Source organism: Amphibalanus amphitrite, unplaced genomic scaffold (assembly GCF_019059575.1).
Source record: "Amphibalanus amphitrite isolate SeventyFive unplaced genomic scaffold, NRLGWU_Aamphi_draft 001455F_arrow, whole genome shotgun sequence".
NCBI classification, from domain to species: Eukaryota; Metazoa; Arthropoda; class Thecostraca; order Balanomorpha; family Balanidae; genus Amphibalanus; species Amphibalanus amphitrite.
In genome coordinates, this window is record NW_024882948.1 from 88,121 (window position 1) to 110,108 (window position 21,988).

Here is a 21,988-nt window from a genome sequence, read left to right on the forward strand (position 1 = left end):
TCTGTCTTTACAAAGGTACCGGAAAAACAATAGCTCGCCTTCAAGTGCGAAACAATGCTTGGACGCTCTGAGAGAGGAAGCCTGAAGCACATCCTGAGTCCAACAAAGCACGTGTTTATCAGGGACCCACATGGGTTTTCGTCGACATTAACACGGGCCACAATAAGACAAAGTGCTTTCGCACACCCGTCCTATCCAGAAAGATTGAAGGCGTTCTGTATGCAAGGTCGTATATGTCTGCAACGACATGGATGTTGCATTACATCGCTTCCTAAAACGACATACACCGTATAGTCACGTAACGTTTGAGATGCGTGACAGCGAATGCATTAAAATTTAATTATCCTCAAATAAATGTAGCGTTTAATTAATGCCTTGCTAACAAGGGATCATCGTGTGTTACTGCCAGAACTACAAGAGTAGTTAATTGCCGGAAATTTGGTGGATCCTTTCATGCATAATCAAGTAGGAAAACAATTTAAATATCCAAAACAAGCATACAACACTTTTCATATTGGAAAGCGCAACAGAGTGAAGAGCTTAACTCACTAAGGAACTGAGGAAAAATCGGTATTCTCTCAGACATAGCTTATCAAGCAAATAAACGCCAACGATATGAAGTATGTCTGATGAACAAGATGTCTGGTTCCAGGCATGTATCGCGAACATATTTTTCCAGCAGCGAAAGGGCGGCCGGAGCTGGGGTCAGAACAGTATGATTTGTTCCTGCCACGGGGTTCGTCGTTCGAGATAGCGGCGACCAAAGTCCTGTTGCTACACAGACAAGGGCAAATATCGACTGCATGTGAAAACGACGGGTGAAAATATACAATGCCGTATGGACGGTTGCTCCAATGCGAGGTGTGTTTAATGTCACTCGATAGAGGGGAGGACGGCCAGGTCACATTGACGACCTGTCAGCGACCTGGTTCACTGTCAATCGAGCAATAGAGCATCCGTTATCTCTATATACACAGCCATCTCATTCGATGGTGACATGGTTCATTTATCACATACGTGCATTCCACTTTGATATACCGAACAAATACTCCCGGATGAAATAATGACACTAGCATATGTGCTTTAACAACCTATAACTATTAACTCTTATATAACTCTTAAACATAAAATTCGAATTGAAATATGCAAAACTTGGCTTTGTTTATAATGAATTCTACAAAAAAAGCCTTGTTTGTGTCCGCATAACAACAACTTATATCGAGCTCCCTGCGCGGCTGTCCAAGTTTCCGGTATGTGCCGCTATACCAGGCCACATCGCGGTCAACAGCACTGTCAAAACCAAAACAGGAGTGCCAAAGTGCGGACGGAGGCACAAATTGAGCCAGCCACTGGTCGTGTCCAGTCATTGTGCAGCGTTTCCCTCACAAACGGGGCGCAGAGCCGTGAGCAATTATAGTGCCGAGTAACGATTATAGGCGGGTCGCATGCGCGTTGTGCACGGCTAATGTGACAATATTACGGCTGGTAGTTTACGGTCTGTGGGCATGTCCTCGATATACGATGAGCAATAAAACCGTCGCGGTGTAGTCAAAATTAATTCGGTGAGTTTAATGCGACCTATGGTTAGTAGAGATATGGTTATCAGTGCAGGGCCCACGAATGGTAATTGAGTCGTAATGATTCCCTTTTTTGTAAAACTACATTCTAAATACATGGTCCAAGGAACCGTCAATGTCAACTGACTGTTGGTTCAGTCAGGTTTCAAATTTTGATGGGTCTCCAGCAACAAAACAGTCCATATTTGTTTTCAAAGAAACATAATGAACCACATTTGGTTATACAACTCTGAACCAGACATTCGTTGTATAATATGTAACTGTCGATTTGCAGAGTTAGGCAAATACAGATCCGATGAATAAACTACACAAGTATATTATGGGCTGCACAGAGAGCCATGCAGTAGTGATGTTTACCAGATCGCCACAAAGTAAAGAATAATAGTCCACGTCACACCATTGCAAAGACAACCGCATTCATATTTCAACTGTGCTGCAGCTTAGCAGCATTGCAGCCAGTAAAATCAACACGGAAAAGGTTTGGCTTGTCCTTGGGAGGCTGTTGGCAATGTTAGCGCCTAGGACGTTACAATGGAGAGCTAAATGTAAAATCCATAGTTTGACGGGTACACTGACACCCCAGACTTGATGTCGGTGTATTTACGCCAGTTAACACCCCACAACGAGCCGGTGCTAACAGATTATGTGTCCTGTTCGGTGTGCCTTGTGCAGTGCCATTCCCATGCGGACATTGACATATATTCTACCCTAGAATGCTATTAAGGTGTCTAGAGTCGATCAAACTTTACTATGAAAGTTGTAGCAACGGCCTGTTGGCACCTTCACAGAGCAGGCATGTCCAATGTCCATTGCCAGGCGGTATATTAACACCCTAACAGAAGCAATAAACATCGGATCAAATATATCTATAAAACACTAGCTGTGACTTTGATTGTATATGCATGGCGCAAGCCGCCTTCTGTGAACTAAGCTTTATTACTAACACGCGGTACTAAACTTGAGCGACCGGCCTGTCCGCCCGGCCGGCCCCTCCCCTTTCCCTGTTGCTTCTGACAATGAAAACAAAGACATGTGCCCGAATGATGCAATAAGCTCTACACGAGTGCCGTAACATGCAACGCTCCTTTCTAAGACACCATCGCTGACGACAAATGCGACCATCCGCCCGCAAATCATCGCCGACCGGCACGGTTGTGGCGCTCGGCGGCGATTTGTGGCGCGGCCGGCGGTTTTTCTGCGGTGAGCCAGTCCCGATAGTCCCGCCAGCAACGGCCGTTTGATCAAAACTCGGGCAGTCTGTCCCATCCTCCCGAAAATATATGACGCCGGAGTGTGCCCGCTGTCACGTTCATCACACTCTTTCCACAATGGAAGATGTGGATGATTGTGACAGACCCACAGAGGGAATATCTGAGGGTCCATCCAGCCCAGAACCACCCACCAGCACGAAGGAGCGTTCATTATTCCAGTAAACACAGTGATGAACTGTCAGATCTCGGCAGGATGGCGTGCACAACACTGCGCAACGAAACTCGCAAACAGCGAGACTGCGTCGGCCAGCTAATTGGCATTCGATAGCACTTGTGTTTTCTGTTTATACAGCGACGACAAATGGACCTGTGCCTTTATTAGACGCTGCAGTTAATCAGTAGGGCCATTGATATGCATCGACTGCCTGCAGGGGTCGGTCGGGGCTGGGGACTGTCACTGTGCCGGTCGCCAAGACACCTGTCCGAGTCCTCGTGTTCGTCAACCGTAAGGCGCAAACCCACTGGCAGCGGCCAGCGACTGCTAGCCGGCAATTTTACATCGCAAATGGCCGATAGCCCATTGTAAACAGCTGCATATGGCACGACACAACGAGTCCGGTTCGCCATCGATCCCGTACATCTATCATAATTGGGCCCTGGTGAGGAGAGTAATAATACGCTCCAAAGACAGCGACCCAATGAATGGCGGTGATTCCCAAACTGGACATGGACTGATGGATCGGTAACATGTTCGTCCCCACAACGATGGCTCCATTATGCGAGCCTGGAGTTCGGCCCGCTAACGATGTCTAATCCGGAGAAAAGCGACCGTCCTTGATAGGAATTTCCAATTTATCAGCGGCGTCAGTGTAAGCACCAACTTCGTGTCAAAAGTAAAAACACACGCCATTTTTCACACCTAAGACCTCGTCTTCGTGTGCTACGACAAAGAACAAAATCGGACATCTCACTTCCCAGGCCGAACGCCAAATCGCGCTGGCAAAAAGCATCCCTTGTGTCTGGCCGCCCCTAAAACGCCTGGGTACTTCGCCTCTCCTACAAAGACGATGACGTGCTCCGCGACGCAAGACAAAGCCCCATAAAATCCCTGCAGCGCCACGTAACGGTTTGTGACGGTTAAGTACCCTGTTCGCGATGAGGGCGGCCCTGGGGAAGTCGGGCTAAAAAGGCGCTGGGCGGATCTTTCCGAGATTTAGAGATCAGGCGGCTAAAATAAATGCTGAGCCTCCGAACGCATTGTTTGATTTTCTTTTACATAGTCAAGTTTGTAAGACAACACGGTTACAAATTTCAATGACCTGCAGCGTGCACAGGCGCATTATTTGTTTCCATTCTGTTGAACGGTATGCACGAATATCTTCACAACGGTTTCGAGCAGAAATAATGAACAATAAACAGCGGGTGGAGTTATTTATGCACGATGCATGGCGCCGGCACACCTCATTATATCACAAGATTTTATAGGTCCTATTTACATCTTGAATCCCCTAACGAGGACTTCGGACAGAAAAATTTGGATCTCCTTTCCCGAATCTTAGTCCGGCAGGCGGCATACCATGGCAGACCTGAAATCATTACAGGATCTGGATTTGTTTGCATATTTAGATTTCTTGATAGCATTTGCGTCCTGTTTACCTATCACTTCACATTGGATTGAAGTGATTGGCTTACTCATCTAGAATCTTGGATCGAAAACCTTTTACCTCTTATCCTGGCTCTCATGGTCCGGCACCCGTGGGCCGTGGGGCCGACCAGCCGCCTGGCGACCTTTCTCCCATCCCTATCCCCCACCTCCACTGACCCAAACTCGCCCTGACTGATGACTGTTCTTCCGACCTCTGATATCCAGAAGGCCATGTGAACGGGTGAAAAATCACACCGTCAGGCGCCGCCGGCTATCCTCACCGTCTGCGAGCCGCCGTCAGTCCCTCCTCCCCACGCCCCCTCCCCCCACCTCCTCCAGACACAATCTCCCCCGTCACCACCCCACCTCTTCCCCTCTCCTCTCCACCGCTGAGCCACCACCGCCACCGAGCCAGGCAATCGTCCCGTCACCGCCGTCACCAAAGCTACAACAAAGCTATTTACCAGAAGACAAGGCTACGAAATAACAGCATATGTGAACGATATTTTTGCGGGTTTTGTCGTGCGCTTTAAAAACCTCATCCAAGAAATGTTTGGGTCCACCGAAATCCGCGCGCATTCTGCATTACAATAACGCGAATTCACGTGTTGGTACGTAATAAAGAACATTTTGCAGCATTATAACCGGGCTTATTTAACAATAAATTACAGCAATTTTGGTGCAGTGTGGATGGAAAACAAGTCACGAAATGTTACCACGATTGATCGCTGACTAATTTGACGCAAAAATTGGAGGTTTCACTTGGAAGAAAACAAAGGTCTTAAACCCACGAACTCGTCTTTATATTACTTTCTCTTATTTCACGAATATGAGCAGTGCGTCGGGCAATTGAACATTTGTCACTTTAATCAAATGTTTGGAGCACACCACACCTCATGTATGTAGGTATGAAAAAGCCGTTCCTCACAACATAAATGTGTGCCGAATTGCCTAGCAGTAACTTGACGGCAAAAACCACACAAGGCTAACCATCACCGGGCGCAAACACAATCAATCGCATCGCACGGGAGCAGCAGGCACAACTCACAACCGATACACCAAATCCCAAAGCAACACCATACCACGAAACAAGACCGGTGGCCGTCACAGTCTCTTCAGAACCCGCATCGGCGCCGTCCGTACTTGCAGCCGCTCACGGCGGCGGCGGCGGCTATAGACGGTCCCCGCAGCGGCAGGGGGCAGGCCATCCCGCTGTGTGGGGACAAAGCTGCCACCTCCGACACACCCGGGCACACAATGGGGCGACAGTAAACCGAGGATTCATCGGGCCCTGAGGCGGTGCCGCGCGCCGGACGCGCCGGACGCACCGCGACGCTAAACAATGGCGGCCGGCGCTAATTTGTCATCGGCGCGCAGCCAGACACGGGACACGGCGAGGCACGGGACAAGACGAGACACGGGACACGGCGAGACACGGGATACGGTGGGACAGCACGGGACACGGTGGGACACGGGACACGGTGGGACATGGAACACGGCGAGACACGGGACACAGTGGGGCACGGGACGCGGAGAGACACGGGACGCGGAGAGACACGGGACACGGGATACGGTGGAACACGGGACACGGCGAGACACAGGACACTGTGGGACACGGGATACGGTGGGATATGGAACACGGTGGGACAGCACGGGATACGGTGGGACACGGGACACGGAGAGACACGGGACACGGTGGGACACGGGACACGGTGGGACAGCACGGGACAAGACGAGACACGGGACACAGAGAGACACGGAACACGGTGGGAAACGGGACACGGTGGGACACGGGATATGGTGGGACAGCACGGGACGGACAAGCTAGAGCACGGGACAACAAGGGATAAGAGACAAGACGAGACATAGGACGACGGAAAAACGAGACAACTCGAGACAGTGGGGCACCGGACAGCGCGAGACAAGGGACACGATGAGACACTGGACAGGCGAGAAGCGAGACAGGAGACGGGACACGATGAGACTTGAAAACGCGAGACAGGAGACCAGACGAGACATGAGACACGATGGGACACGGGACAACACGGATAAGAGACACGGCACAAGGCGAGGCAGGGGGCAGCACGTAAAAGGGAACGGATAATGCGAGGCAAGGGACATATGGGATACAGAACAAGGTGAGACACGGGACAAAAAGACGGGCCACGGGACAATACGGGATAAAATACAAGAAACATGCGACAAGAGACCAGCAATGACGAGGAACGAGGTGGGACACGGGGGGCGGTCCAGGGCGAAGGATAGCCTGCAGTGTGTTTGATCCAGAATGTCAGACCCCCACGTAACACACTATTGCACTGCATACGCTTAGGTAGGTCGTTCTTATCCTTGCAGTGATAAGTTCCTTTGTCATAATGTGGTATCATATTTGGAGACAGCAAAAAGACACGCTCCGTTTGCAAACTAGATCCCGTGATCGGTTAACAACACTGGCCTTTGTCAAAACATTTGTCAGGGAGGAATGGCGCGTCGCAGAAAGACCAGAGAAGAGTCCAGCGACCAAGTAGAAGCTACTTCGGTACGCACAACGCATGCTGATAGAGAACACCGCCAAGCAGTATTATTGCGAAAGCATGTATAACTAGCTTCGGTTATCGGTATAAAAACGAGCATGTGTCACTGGTCGTTGCGTGGAAACAGTCCAGTCTTCGAGCGCTAATCAAAAACAAAATAAACAGTTCGAGATTGACGCAATCTGGTAAAATCTGGTTGGTCTCGGAAAAAAGCATCAACGCCAAACACACTCGTATGCCGTCCCGCTGTACGTAGAAAAGCAGCAAAACTGTTTACATCCACCCTTCGATCGAGACTGCATCATATACTCACCGTCCCGTTCCGCACACCGCACCGTAACTATGCTCACATCTCATAACGATAACCGCAGCTTATCACCCATATGACGATAAACTGTTCGGAATTTCGGATGGAAGTTTGTGGCAACCAGAACCGCAACAACCCCTTCCGCAAATCCGCACCGATCAGGTTTATGAGCGCGGCAAAAGCGGATCCTTCCGATGGCGGTTATCGCTTCATGAAACCGAACGCCACTCGGCTGTGAAAATAATCATCGCCAGACGATTGCGTTTGATCGCTCAGTCATCCGCGAAAAACATGATATCGTTGCCAGCATCCCGCTATGAGTACAGCTCACATCGTTAACCCGGCAATGCGTCGCCGTCGGCGGTCGAATGCGAGCGACGCAGCCTTTTCACGACGCACTGCCGCTGATCCCAAGCATCAGGGGTGTGCTCGGCGTCGTCTGCGGCTGCGTTCGGCAGTGCAGCCTTGAGCGCGTTCGGCACCAGCCACGGCTGCGTTCGGCATCGTCTGCGGGTGCGTTCGTCGCCCCAGGGATATTCGGCGTGTCGTCGATTTAGCGGTCACGGACGAATCGCGCGACGTCCGCTCGACATGGTGCCGCCGATTAGCTTCCAGTGGGGAAAGGGCGACGGGGGAGGAAGGGAGAGAGGAGGAGAAAATGGAAGGATAGGAAAAGATCAGAAGCGGGGAATGAAATGGAACTACCGCAACATCACACGTAGCAATTGGTAAATCACCGCACCGCTTTCATCCAAATAAATCGGTTTCCGTAAGTGATTTTCAAAAAGCAGGACGAAAGCCTCCCGGGAACTGAGATAGATTGAGTCTCAATGCGAGGTTTACCATCGACACCACCTCGCAGGCGGAGGCAATGTGGTGTAAACGTGGGTAAAGATGTCTGAGTCCGACTCTGCAATACGACAGGATTCGCAGCCATTGACAAACCTGTTTGTCAGTGTACCTAATAACGCCTTGAAAAGCCAGACTTCCCGCGCTCCATTTTCAAACCGTTCTCAGACGACTCTGAATTTTTGCTCGACCTTTTCTATCCCTCTAAACCACACCAAGTGAATGTGATAGTTGAACGAGGGAGACGATGGACGGAAGATTGTGGTCGGTAGCCAGTGAATAGTGGACACTGGACAGTGAACAGAAGACAGAAGACGGTGCGGTGAACTGAAGGCAGTGGACAGTGGACGGTGAACTGCAACCAGTGGATGGCGAACGGCGGTTGACGGTTGTCGGTGCAGTGAGTGATGAACCACGCGGGCGGTGGACGTTGAACGCTTCCCGGCGGCGGATAGAGGCCCACGCGGCGGTCACGGCGGATCACGACACCGACGGGGCCTAGTTCCGGTGGTGGGCCTTCAAACCCGCCTCGGTTCCAGATCCCCGGTCACGTCAATCGGCCGCGCCAGATGGTCGGATATCAAACACAAGAAAAAACGGCAGTGGAGGCAACGAATAAGGAAATAACCCAAGTCTAAGGTAACGAGAGTCTATGATAAGCCTTTACACTGGCAATGTTCAGCTGATGAAAACGAATAGCCCTCTATAGGGCAGTGGAATACCGGAAAGGAACAGGTTATGGAAGATTAATCCGCATTCCTTGACCTCATGCCCGGCAAATACGCTCTCCGACCCTTCACATTACCTCAAGACTCATATGCTTGGGCTCTAATATTTATCAATTACCTGGTTGCCGGCGCCAGGAAAAGCGTCACGATGCAATATTACTTTGTCTTAGCCCAGGCGGAAGGTGTAGTTATTTATTATTCAGGGGGCCGTAATTTGGCTCCAGGGATGAAGTGGACAGGCTCCATTTTTCATGGTGGTCCACACGAGTGGCAGGTCCGAAAAGAGTGGTCAGATGAGAGAGAGAGAGAGAGAGAGAGAGAGAGAGAGAGAGAGAGAGAGAGAGAGAGAGAGAGAGAGAGAGGGGGGAGAGAGGGAGAGAGGGAGAGAGAGAGAGAGAGAGAGAGAGAGAGAGAGAGAGAGAGAGAGAGAGAGAGAGAGAGAGAGAGAGAGAGAGAGAGAGAGAGAGAGAGAGAGAGAGATCCTTTCTGCGCCCATTCTACATCGCCGTTACCAGACCAGGTTTGTGTCTGAAGTTAGTCGGTGGGACGACTTGACTACCACTTTAGTTTCAATTGATTTGTTTCATATTGAGCTACACTATCCTTTGCTTTCACATCCGAAAGGCAGCTCTAAATCGGGCGGTACTTACTGTAATGAGTCGAGTATTGTTGCGCGTGTTGGCAGTGACGTTTCTCGTAGTATAGACCCTCTGCTGAAAGACGGGGATCTCATCTTGTCGTCGCCGCCGCCTCCGCACTTCACCACCTGTCAGACACAAAGGTCAAACATAGGTCAGGTGAGGTCACAAACAACCGAGCACTGGATTAGCAATGGCCAGATTGAATTCATAGCCACTTGAAAGGGCATACAACCCACAGAGCATAGCATATATTCTCAAATTCTGTTCCATCTAAAGCGAAGTGACTGACTGCCCACGCACAAACAAGTTTTGACGCAGCATATATAGGAAGACCTATCTAGCTAATTAAGCCCAAGCTCTAACCAAATTAAGTCCAATGTGCTGGCATAGTGAGAGGGAACACCAAGTCGGATAGAGCACTGGTAAAGCGCAGGGAAAGAGCGCGGGAGCATCGCCCGCTGTGAGCTCCTCTGTGGAGCTCGCAGACGAAATAGCGGGACTAAAGGAGCGAGCGAGAGGGTGAGGGCGAGGGAGGGAGACGAAAAAGAGGAAAAATAGAGCGGCGCTCGGACCGCTCGACCGGCGTGCCACCCGCAATGAGAGCACGGCTCATTACACGGGAAGCCGGAGAGCGGCACCGGCGCCGATGGATGTAAACACTCGACCGGATCGGTGCTACGGTAACGCGATCACGGCGGCCGGTCGGGCGGTCGGCCGGTCGGGCGGTCGGCGGTCGGCGGTCGGCGGTCGGGGAAGCAACTCGGGTGAACTCAGCCGGTAAATGGTCGAAACCGCGCCTACACGGGCCGACAAGGGGTGGACACGGGCCAGAGCGGGTCTGGCACGGGTCTGACGGGGGTCTGGAAAAGGTCTGATACAGCCTAGTTATACGGGTCTGAGAAGTCTAGGATGGGTCACACACACACACACACACACACGACTGGTGGCTTTGGAATATAAGCGTAACTTTTCGTCTCATCGAACTGTTGCTAACCAGACGATAGACCCAATACCAACTGTATCATAAATAAGTACACTGGTCCATCTAATGAGCTGTAAACTCTGAGTTTCAATCTGTGGGCCAACACAATTTGTAAATAAGCGTCAAAGATGGGAAATGTCCCTTTCCACGAATTAGTGATCAAAGAGCACAAGATGAAAACAGTGAAATGGAGAGTGAAGAAACAATAGCTTTGCAATAATTTCCCTGTTAAGTTGAGCTACGCTTTTTAATGATAAATTGCACTGTACCTAATCGTCATTTGCATAAGCACACGGTGGTCACACTTCTCTAAAAAATACGACCACAAGAAGCAACACTTCACCCTGGCGTAGTGTAGTTCCACTTATGCTAACGAGTTCTGAGCGAGCAGCCAGCCAAGAAATGTTGCACGATCTCTCAGCCGTGCACCTGGATGAGTCAGCTTTTTTACGTCACCGTCTGTATGCATGTCGCTTTGTGTCACCGGCCCTAACAAGCAGGGAGGGGTACTCAGGGGAGGGTTTTGAACTCTGACCCTGTGTAGAAATGGTGCCGGAAATTGCAGGGGCTGATTGTCATCTAGTCGGGGGCCGGGGAAGGGGAAGGGGTTGTCGGAGGGGACAGGGTGACCCCCGAGTGACCAGTGTACTGTAGGGACATCACATCTGTAGTCGAGATGGTCTGGACTTCCGTCCAGCAGCGCTCGGCCGTGCAGCTGGGGCCGCTACGGACACTTCCCATGATTATCACTCGCTATGCACGTTTTGCAAAAGCAGCCCACTTGCAGCTTATGAGTCATTCCTGCATATCCCGCAGCCGCTTTGCCTTCCGACTTCCGTCATTTTGCTGTCACAAGAGGCTTGAAATCAACAAGAAGGTCACGAAACAGGCTATGTGGGCACACAGCTGTCAGCCTTTAAGAGTAAATTTGTAAGCAATACTAATATCAGCTCCTAAAATTGACAATTTACCAAAGAGCATTGTTCGCCCGAAACTCTTCTTTAACCGAGATGATTTCATACTTCATATAGCTCATTTAATCGGATAATCTTTGAAAACCAGTATAGCGCCTTTTGGGGCGACTAACGGAGCGAGCGAGGGGTTGAGTCTTGCACGTGCGAAATTTCGAGGGGGCACCTCCAACTGACTCGTGCACGGCACCCTAATGACCGGTTTCTAGCGATGTGCCAAATTTGAGCACAATCGGCCCAGCCGTTCTCGAGATCTGGGAGCGGCACCCTGCACGTGCGCACGTGCAAAATGGGTCCCAACTGACTTGTGCACGGCACCCTACTAACTGGTCCCTAACCGTGTACCAAATTTGAGCGCCATCGGTCCAGCCGTTCTCGAGATCTGGAAACGACCCCTGCACGTGCGCACGTGCAGCAGCACCCCAACTCTGGCACATGGATATGCAGTGCCTAGTGGGTGCCTACCTACATACCAACTTTCAGCGCAATCGGCCAAGTAGTTACCGAGATATTGCAACAATTACAAAACTGACACCTCTTCGTTTTGCACGTGGCACGTGCATAAGGGGTCACCTATATGCATCGGGAATGGTCCAATACTTGGTAGAAGGAATGAAGCTACCCTACAAAAATTACCGCGTGTAAATCGGTCAAGTGGTTGCTGAGATATAAGCCTCGCAAAAGCGTCCGCACGGCCGGCCGGCCGGCCGGCCGGCCGGCCGGCCGGCCGCTCATACTCAGAAATTTCCGTTAATCTAAGGAAAGACTTCGCTCGCTTCGCTCGCTCCGTAACTACCAGACGTTTTACAGTAACCACTTTATAGCTGATCTCATCGCCATCAAACCAGCATAACCCTCTTTACGATACTCGTCTTCTTCATAGCTAACCAATAACGATTCATCAAACGTCCACAAACCGGCCTCAACGGGGCCTCGTATTCATCCCCTGGTATCAAAGTGTCCCGCTTCTGACTATAGACCTCTAATCGCTTGACGTGCGACGCCGCCGAAGAACCACCGTCGACGTGCACTCCATCAAGTCGCCGCACTGCGCGGGACTCCGACTGCGGCGCACTGAGGCGCTTTCATCTCGTCTTTCCCCGCCAGCGCGGCTCTATAGACCCAGTCGCATATTAGCTGATCGTTCGCGACACAAAATACCCATCGACCGTTCACGGTGGCGCAGAACGGGCCGCATTCACGCCGGGTTTTAACCGGCGCGGCAGCTGGCGGGCTGATGCCACTCCTCCCCCCCCCCCCCCCTCCCCCCTCGGCGACAGACACTCGAGTCCGTGTCATGCGGTCTTTGACGACAGCGGCCGGCGCTGAATGGCGATTTGCACCTCAAAACGGTCGCCACACACTATCCAACCGCTGCTCCACATATCATCCCCTCTCCGCGCCGTCCGGGCCCGATCGTGCGCCAGCCAGGGAGCGTGGAGGGCCAATTTGGTCACGGTGAGCCCCGGGAGGTACCGCTCTAAGGACACTCGCGGGAGCGACACGCGGCGCGACCCGCGCCGTGCGCCCGACTCGCGGTGTCTCAAGGGCACGGCCATTGTGTCTCCGGAGCGGTAATTGGGGGGTTAGCTGGGCTCCCCGCAGCGGACAGACCACAGGAAGTGCCAACGGCGCCAGGTAGGGAGCGTCCCAGGGGACGCCAGACAGAGAAGAATGCGTCAGCGCTGGAGAATCCGCCGACAAAAACCGGAATGTTGGATGGAATGAAATGGGTTATTAAAAGAAATGCATTTTAAAATTATGTGCATGTTAGGTGTGCAAGGGTGACTGACATCAAGGGAACGGAGCCACTTTGAACATTATTGCACTAGTTAGGTCATAGAAAATGCGTTTGTTCAAGGTGTAGAGCCGCAATTGCGGAGCTAATTCGTCACTTTAATCCAAAACTTGAATAAGTAGCCTCCCCCGTCAGCATCAATGTATTTAGCCAACAACGGCAATGACCCAACTTCACCGACTCCTGCCGTACCTGACCTGACCTGACCTAGCCTGAGACCTGTGACCCGACCCGTGACCTGACCACTTACACGCTAGCCGACGCTACGATGATCTAACGTAATTAGCGCCGACACATCACGCAACGAGCAGCCAAAGTGACGGTCCCGCAATACCTGCCATCGACCGTGAGGTTGTTGGGACAAACAGAAAGGGATAAAAACTCAGCTGGCCCGCGCATGCTGAAGCACCCGATGCGTAAACGTACTGTGAAACGTCTCATTAGACGTGATTGCCTTATCAGCGGTAATAGCACGCATGACGATTTTAATAAGGCACGAAAGCCCCACGACTGTGTGGTGGCATATATAATTTGAGTGGACCCTTCACCAATAGCGATCTCTGGATGTTATGCCATCAAACTTCGCAAACTTTTTCGTGACCCTCGCCATTAGAGACAGGAGAGAAGTTGACAAAAACTCGTCACAACTTTTCAACTCAATCCACAGTTCGAAAACAGAGGCAATTTTCGAATGGCTTCGGAGCTCGACGCTGAGTCTCGGAGCATTTTCGGAACGACGGAGAAATAACTGAGTCAGCGAAATATCTTTAATTTCACGAGAAAAAAAGCACATTCCTGCAGATTCGTGAATATAATATATCGTGTAAAATAATAATGTGTTTTATTATACATTGTTTACTTATTTTATAATTTGTTATGCAAATTCTTGACAGTACCGCAGGGTTGCAGCCCATGCACTTCCGACCAAAATTAATCAAGCGGCTCTCAAGTTTCACCGCTCGTAACAAACTGTCCATTCCGCCGGTAAAGGATGGTGATTGGGGAATCCGAGCGCCGTGCCCGCTCTTCCGGCTGCGTAGTTCCATAGTCGCTCAACAGATGGCAGGATGAGTATTTTACGGGCGAGCGTCAGGCACCGCGTGACCGCGAAGGCGGCGAAGCGGCCCGGCCAACCAGCACGCGCCCCAGGCCAGTCGGTACGCCGCGCCGAACGACCGAGCTGAGAGGGTGCCCTGAGGGCTCTGTAGGTACCGCTCCGTTCTGCAAACTGAGAGATGCATACAGCGGCGCACGGGCGGCGGGGGTGACCGGCGCGGCCGCCGTCGGGGAGGGCAAACACGCCGAATCACAGTCACCGATCTAATCCGCTTACAAGGCGACCGAAATGAGCTCATGAATACGAATACGGCGGCCAGCTGGCTGCCGGCATTCTGTGCAAGGTGGCCACGGGAGGGAGCCGACATGAACAGTAAATGGCCGACCGGAAAGGCAGAAAATACGGCATATCGAGTGTGGCTTAGTTGGGGAAACATTCGCACCGAATACGAATGAAGCGAGTGATGTAGAATCGATACAGAAGTAAATATAAAACTTCCACTCCACCAATTGCGAACAAAACTACTAAAATTTATACAGTCGCTCTATCTAGTAAACAGTCGCGACGAAATCGCATGAAAGTCACGTATTCGAGGCCCCACAAGCTGCCAAACGGCCGACCAAACAGTATTTACCGCGGCGGGCGGCGCATTTCGGCCTCTCGCTCCGGACGCCAACAGTGTCCCAGGGGGACGCGGCTCCGCACTCAGCTCCACACTTCCGACGCGTCGGCAGCGGGCGATCTCGGCACCGGCGAACGGATGAGCAACGATCGGCCCGTCCGCCGGCAGCGACGACGGGGCGGGAGCGGGCAGAAAAAGACGACAGAGTGGTCACTGAAGGCATGAGAGGCTGGACATTCGGGACTGGGCGCATGGCAAGGTGTCCCGAGCGAAACTATGAAAAACTGATAAATATAATGAACCAGGAGAACGGATGGCATTGCGGCTGTCAATTCGCCGTTCCGTGAAATTCGATCGACCGACCTCGGATCAACATGTGCATTTCTTATGGTTGTCTCTTTTTAGTTTGAAAAAAATGCAATATATGTAAAATAATATCAAACTGCGGTAATAAAAACAGCAGTCCATATACAGCACCACAAACGGCGCGGTGGGTGAGACCGCAGGGGATCTTCACCGACTGCTGCGCCCATCGGTCGTGCCGTTTCATGCCGCCGGGGCACTGTTTATCGCTCCCAGCGGCCGGCGCAGTGCGGTTCGGGCACAGGGGCCGAGTAAATAGGATTAGTAGAGTGGCTAGGCAGGGCGCAGAAGGGCAAACAGAGGGTCACCTTCGGACAGAGAAGGGGACGGCCCTGGGACGGCAGCACAGTCCTGACTTCCATGGTCCCAATGAGCAGCAGACCAGAAAAGGGACCCGGCGGACCCGCCCGGGGAGGGTCAATGATTGGAGATCGGAAAATGAGACTGTCTGCCTGCCGTCGCTGATTGAACCTGGCGGACTGGGGATAGGGAAAGGAGCCAAGCCCGGCCGAAAGTCAATACTCTCATCAGCGGGCCCAGTGGTCTCTGGCCATTCCCGCGCCGGCCAGGGTAGCACCGGGAACAGTCTCTGTTCTCCCGTGTGAAGCACCAATAGTCGTACATTTATACCGTGAGGACGTTAGCGGCCGCAGGCGACACTGCGTCGGCGAGGTCATGTGCAAAAGTTCGGAGGGCAGTGACGGAGAGACTTACAGACACGGTGCGCGGTAGGAAGGAAATCTGGCCCAGTTGGAACGGGAAATCGGGCATCGTCGAGTCTGTGGAGGTGGCACCAGGAAGAAAAAGAATGGAGGCTGGATAAACAGGAGAAAAGGCGAGCCAGAACACCAGGGAATACACCGGTGAGACGAGACGGTCAACAGGTAGCATGAAAGAAGCGCCACCACTACAGCTCCGGCACGTAGGTAAAGGGGATGAAGATTGGGGAATGGAGATTCAAGGCCGGCGTTGGTTTTCAGTATAGTGGAAGGTACGATTAAATGAGGTAAGGTGAGATGAAGCAAGAAGTGGGGATGAAAATAGACAAGGTGAGGTGAGTTGCAGGTGAGAAGAGATGAAGTGAGGGTCCAGGCATGATAATAAATCAGGAATAATAAACAAGGAAGAGTTAAATTCAAACTTGTCAGCAGCGCTAGCAGAACAGCTCATTAGAGCACACATTGCACAATGATAGTGCATAGAATCATGCAACAGTCCCTCGTTCCGGCTTGCTGCCACCCATTCCGACAGTGAATGGTCATCCTCATCCCCCGTCACTCTCTGTCCGCCACCTTCAATCTCCAGCCTCCCACCTCTCGTACCGCCGCGCGTCTCCACCTGAGTTCTCTGCACGGCCGGCCGCCACAGGCTCCGACACTAATGCATGCAGATGGGGGCCCTCGGGCGGCGGCCGGCACCGCGCGACCGGCGGGAGGCCAGCGCCCCGCCGCGCCGCGCCACCCCCGGTGACGTCATCGGCCGTGACGTCACTGGGGTGGGCTCTGCGCAGTCACCTGGCGGAGGGGTGTCTCGGGCTGACACAGCACGGAAGATGCAGTGTTGGACGGGGACAGATTTTCAGGGTAGTGAAGACAGTGCAGTTACTGTGGTATATCGCTCCTCGCGGGAGCCGTCTGCATGCATATTATGTTACATAGCGCAAAGCTGGTGCTCAATTTGCATGCATGATAATAGCATAACTGCATGGCTTGTGCATTAATGCATCGGAGGCAGATAATGCACAGAATTAATGCATTGGCGCGGCGGTAAAATCTCGTCAGGTAATGGAAAACGTTCCGTCAATATCCCAGCCTTCCCCCGTCCCCGTACCTATACATCAATACCGCTACGCACCTGAAACCGAGTACGATGCAGTGTATAGAGAGCACACTCAGCAATGCGACTCGTGGAACCCCATCCTACTCACCGCAACCGCACACAAAGCCGACACCAGCCGAGCATTATCTCAGCCCTCGGGCCGGCTCTCGTAGAGCGCACACCGCGCGCAGAGAGAGGCTTTCAAAGGAGACACGGGAGACGGAGAGACAGAGACATGGGAGACGGAGACATGGGAGCGGAGTGCGGTGGCCGCCCGTCAACAGGCAGGTAATGGCGGGGGCGGGGGCGGGGGCGGCCGGAGCGGCGGCGGGCGGCTCACGCACTCGGTCGGTCTTTTCAGTCGGCATCAGCCGCCGTCGCCACCTGCCAGGCGAGACGGACGGGACGGCGGACGGCCATTGTGGCGCGGCAGAGACGGAGAGTGGCGCGGGGAGACGAGCGGCGGCGCGGGGGAGATGAACGGCGGCGCACCTCTGCGGCTCGGCTCCTCTCCACCGGGGAAGGGTGGGCGGAGGATCAGGTGCGCCCTGCCCGCCGTCCAGGGAATTAGTCCTGAGCAGCGCGGCACTGGTCATTACACGTCATACCTACACTGGATATGAGGCATTTCCGCCTGACTAACAATCTCATATGACTGGGAATAAGTATGATGTAGTCCACCTTCCATTACGTGGTCAGTATGCGCGACTAATGTGTCCAACGTCCATTGGTGCTCGCAAATACCGATATGATTTATGAAAAAAGACTGAACGCAACAGCTGAGAAAATGCATCGAAACACATCCAGCGCACTGTTATCGATATCCAACCACCTCGCCCCGTATGGCAACCGAAGCCGAAATATCCCGCGCCTTCTGAGTCGATACGCCTTGAACACCAACGGTCGCGTACTAAATCACTCGACAGCGAACTTCCTCTTACACCTGGAATCCCATTTGGGGTTCCATCGGCGGCAGTCAAGTGTGGTAATTCAAATAATTGACCGCCGCCAGAAAATCCTCCGAGGCGGAGACTCGGGACGCAGCTGCGCCCGCCGGCGCTCTAATAGTAGCCGGCCCGGTACGGACCGCGACTCACGTCCGTAACCAGATCGCTCAGCTCCCACAATTAGCCGTCACCGGCGCCCACGCCACGCAAAACGGCGGGAAACGCCGCTCGAAATACGGCGGGAGTCGCTAGACGGAAAATGCCGGGAAACGTCAGGCAGAAAACGGTGCGAAACACCACACTGAACACAGCGGGCAACGGCGGTCGGCGGGACGCAAAACTGCCGGAAACGCTAGGCGGAAAACGGCGAGTAACGCTAGATGGAAAACGGCGGGAAACGCTAGACAGAAAATGGCGGGAAACGCCAGGCAGAAAACAGCGCGAAATGCTCGACGGAAAATGGCTGGAAACTCCACTCTAACGCCCGACGCAAATAGGCAGGAAACACGAACAGAAAACGGCGGGAAACGTGGGACGACGGCGGCGGTAGAGTACTGAGGCGCTGACAACGGTCCGATACGCCCGATGACACCGGCAAAGGTCCAGGAGAACGGAAAGGGTTCAAGGTGTTCGGTGGGTAGGCGAAAACACGCGCAGAGGGGCGCAAAGACTCGCGTTGGTGTGAGAACGACCCAGCCAGCGACACCGCCACGAACCACTACCGTAAAAGCACACACAAACTCGGCTGAAGGGCTTTTAGTGCGGCGGCGTGACCGGAAGAGGTTGTGGCGCAAAGGGTGAATTCAAATTCCTGTCAAACAGTTCCCCAATACGGACATCCTCATTCCTCTACCTGTTCAAGCGAGCGTTCTCCAGCAATCACAATCAAAATGACACTACTTCTAGCACTAGTTAGCACTGGCCCGCTGTCGAAAGCTCAGTCTGTGGAGTCACTCTGTGAAACGTTTGTTTTTGGATAAAAGCTGGCCATTTGGACGCGCGGAAGGGTAACGAAATGGGCCGGTAGTCCCGACTAGATGATGATACAGTATCACGTGTTGTTGTTTTCGCCTCAGAGTGGGCGTTGACTGGCCGCAAAAACTGCCCCGCCGGGACTCCGGTCGGAACATCTGGGGCGAATAAATCGCCATATTTCCAGGTGAAACGCAGCACAGGCGTGCCTATTCCAATACAGGTAGCGGAGTAACAACGCATACTGCGTTATGATGCGTTGTTGTGTTTCGATTAGACCATCGGCGAATGTTTTTCAAAACAGAGTATACGAGTAGAAGCCAGCTAAGTCCGCCATCTTCGTGGCCAAAATATGGCGAAAGAATCTGCTTTGGAGCGCCGGCGGCGAGTTTTTATCGACAGCACCTTGGTTTTAGACCTCAGCGCAGCTACTGTGATGACCCATTGTCTTCCTCATCGGAGGCGGATGTTTTATGAGGCCACTCTCCCACTGTGAAGGTCAAATTTAATTCATCGCCGGTATCAGAGAACGCTTTCGGGCGAAACAGCCAAGCAGAAGCTGTCATAACTGCTATCGCAGTTCAGTTCTGCCACCGCCTGGTTCTTCCTGTCATGACCCTCGTTACCGAGTGTACCCCATCTGATCCCGTCCACGAGCCACCCTCCAAATACTGAACAGAGATAGGTCAGCGCGCTCCTGGAAGAGCGAGGACTCTTTGAACCGTTCCCACACGTAGTCTCCGATAGTGGCGTCTGGACGAGCCAATTTCAAACAAAGGGCCCTAATGCGGTCCTATGGCATCCAATGGCGCCGCTCGTCCAACTCAGGACCGGTTTTAATCGAGATAATTATCACGTCCCTGCCGGGCCGAGGCGACGCGGCGCACTTTGGCTCAGAGTGGTCGCTCGCCGGCCACGACCGGCCCTCTCGGCCTCGGACACATGTCGTTCACGCATCACGGAACACCGGACCGCGATGACACTGGACGGTGATAGGCATCGACAAGATTGGCTGGCGTTTTGGAGCGAGCGCCGTCACGGATATGGTGGGGATATGAGGAGATCCCAGCTGACGAACTCATGGACGATGGTGGTCTTGGTCTGATGTGGTCACAGCTAATATTTCATAAAAGCTAGGCACGCGTGAAAAACTATTGTTCTCATGGCTCAGTTATTATCATAGATTTATCACCTCAGCCAGAGAACGCACAACTCACCTCAGAGAACTTAAGATTTTCCGTACAGCATACTAAGTATCTTTGAGAGCAGAATCACAGCAATTTGTCTAAGTCGACTAGCTTTAAAATGATACATTTAGCCCATTAGAGCCCTTTCAATCCATACGCCTGAGTAGACACTCATTGCATGCGAATACACTCTGCACTCTGCAGTCTGCATTTTTGGAATAAGTCATAGGTGAAAAATCAGCATTCAGCATGCTAGTTTCTTATCTTTCATGCTAGGAAACATACCAATGATCTAAGTGGACTGTCACCAGACACCAGGAAAACGGCAATTCACATTCCAGACCGGTCGCGCTGTCTCCCATAAACACAGATTGGAACGCAGGATGATGTGCTGTAAATGTAAGAAAAGCATGCTCTCCCTTTTCTCCATTTAGAGAGAACGATACAAAGGCATGGCAATTTCTAACAAAACAATCACGTTTCACTATTCCATTCAGAGTGAAGTTGCAGAATGGCCATTGAAATTTTACAACTGTTGGATACAGTTTTCGGCAAATGCATCACCACCCGTTTCTCCTACAACGAGAGGAACTATTCTCTGCTCTCCTGGGCGAAATTAGGACCTTGCCGCTGATAAGCTCACTGACATTCAAACACCCCCGTAGTTTTAATTGGACTGTACAACATAATGAAGTACGCTCAAGGTCCGTCATAGTTAACGAAACAGTCAGACGCAGGGAGGACATGTCCAGAAAAAGTATGATAATGTCAGTGCGCCGGCCCGTCATATTCAAGCGTTTCAAAAACACACCAGCAAACGAGCGCATTTTTCCATTCAAACAGGCCCACAAAACCAGCACGCTGAGTATTCAGCGGGTGGCGGCCGTGACTCGAGAAAACACTACGACCACACAGATAGTTCGGTACCACACCCTGGGCCCTGCACACACCACCCTCCAATGCATAACTTGCAATCACAGAGCCATAGGTCAACTCCCGTCAAGCAGCCTTGACCTCCCCAAACAAAAACCGGTGACACGAGCTAGCGTCTCGCACGCGGCCGCCCAGTCGCCGGCGTACCCGGAGGAATAACAAGCCGGGTGACGGACTGTTTTTACCTTGAGCACGCCCCTCTGGGCAACTCTCTCCTTGGACAATCTGCACGCAGCGCGGCAGGGCAGCATTGACAGGCAGTCGACGATCCGCGCCGCCGGCCCGCCCGACACTGCCACCAGAAAACACGAGTGAAAAAGCCGCGCTGACAAATGCTCAACAATGTTTTTGTTCGAAGCCGCTTAGTTTGGCAGGATCGGCACGATCGAGGCATTAGTCTTGGGGTCGAAATCGACGCTGATAACTTGATTCAATTCACTGCCTGTAGCGAGCGGTGGTACTACACAGGCGGGCAACCAGCCGACGGTGGCGACCAGGGACAAAAACAAAGGTATCAGCAGGGCCGGGAGATAAATGTGAAGATTGTGTAAGATCTTCAACATATAGCTATGGGATTTCCTTATCTTATGGAAGTAAAAAAAAACTAGAAACAACTCTGCGTACAGCGAAAAAGCTAAGGAAAATAATTTATGATGAATAATACCTAATGAATAACAATTTGCCGATACCGATCAGTCCTATTCCACCTGGCATAGCAAGAATTGGTATGATCATTGATCTTCAATTTCAAAACAAGCCCAAGAGTTATGATCTAGCCATCCAAAGATTCACAGGCACCTCGTTACACCTCCCAGTTTCCCAGCTTGCGGTGACCGCTCATTGACC

At 52.2% G+C, this 21,988-nt stretch overlaps 1 protein-coding gene across 1 annotated transcript in view; it reads right to left on the reverse strand.

Annotated features, from left to right (window-relative positions):
* LOC122373177 (DE-cadherin-like) overlaps positions 1-21,988 on the reverse strand; it is a gene marked incomplete at its 3' end in the record, with an annotated part of 158,113 nt that overhangs the window by 87,770 nt on the left and 48,355 nt on the right. Inside the window, exon 2 of the mRNA XM_043351012.1 lies at positions 9,502-9,617. Within this exon, the coding sequence (XP_043206947.1) occupies positions 9,502-9,617 (116 nt within the window). The remainder of the gene's footprint in view (positions 1-9,501; positions 9,618-21,988) is intronic.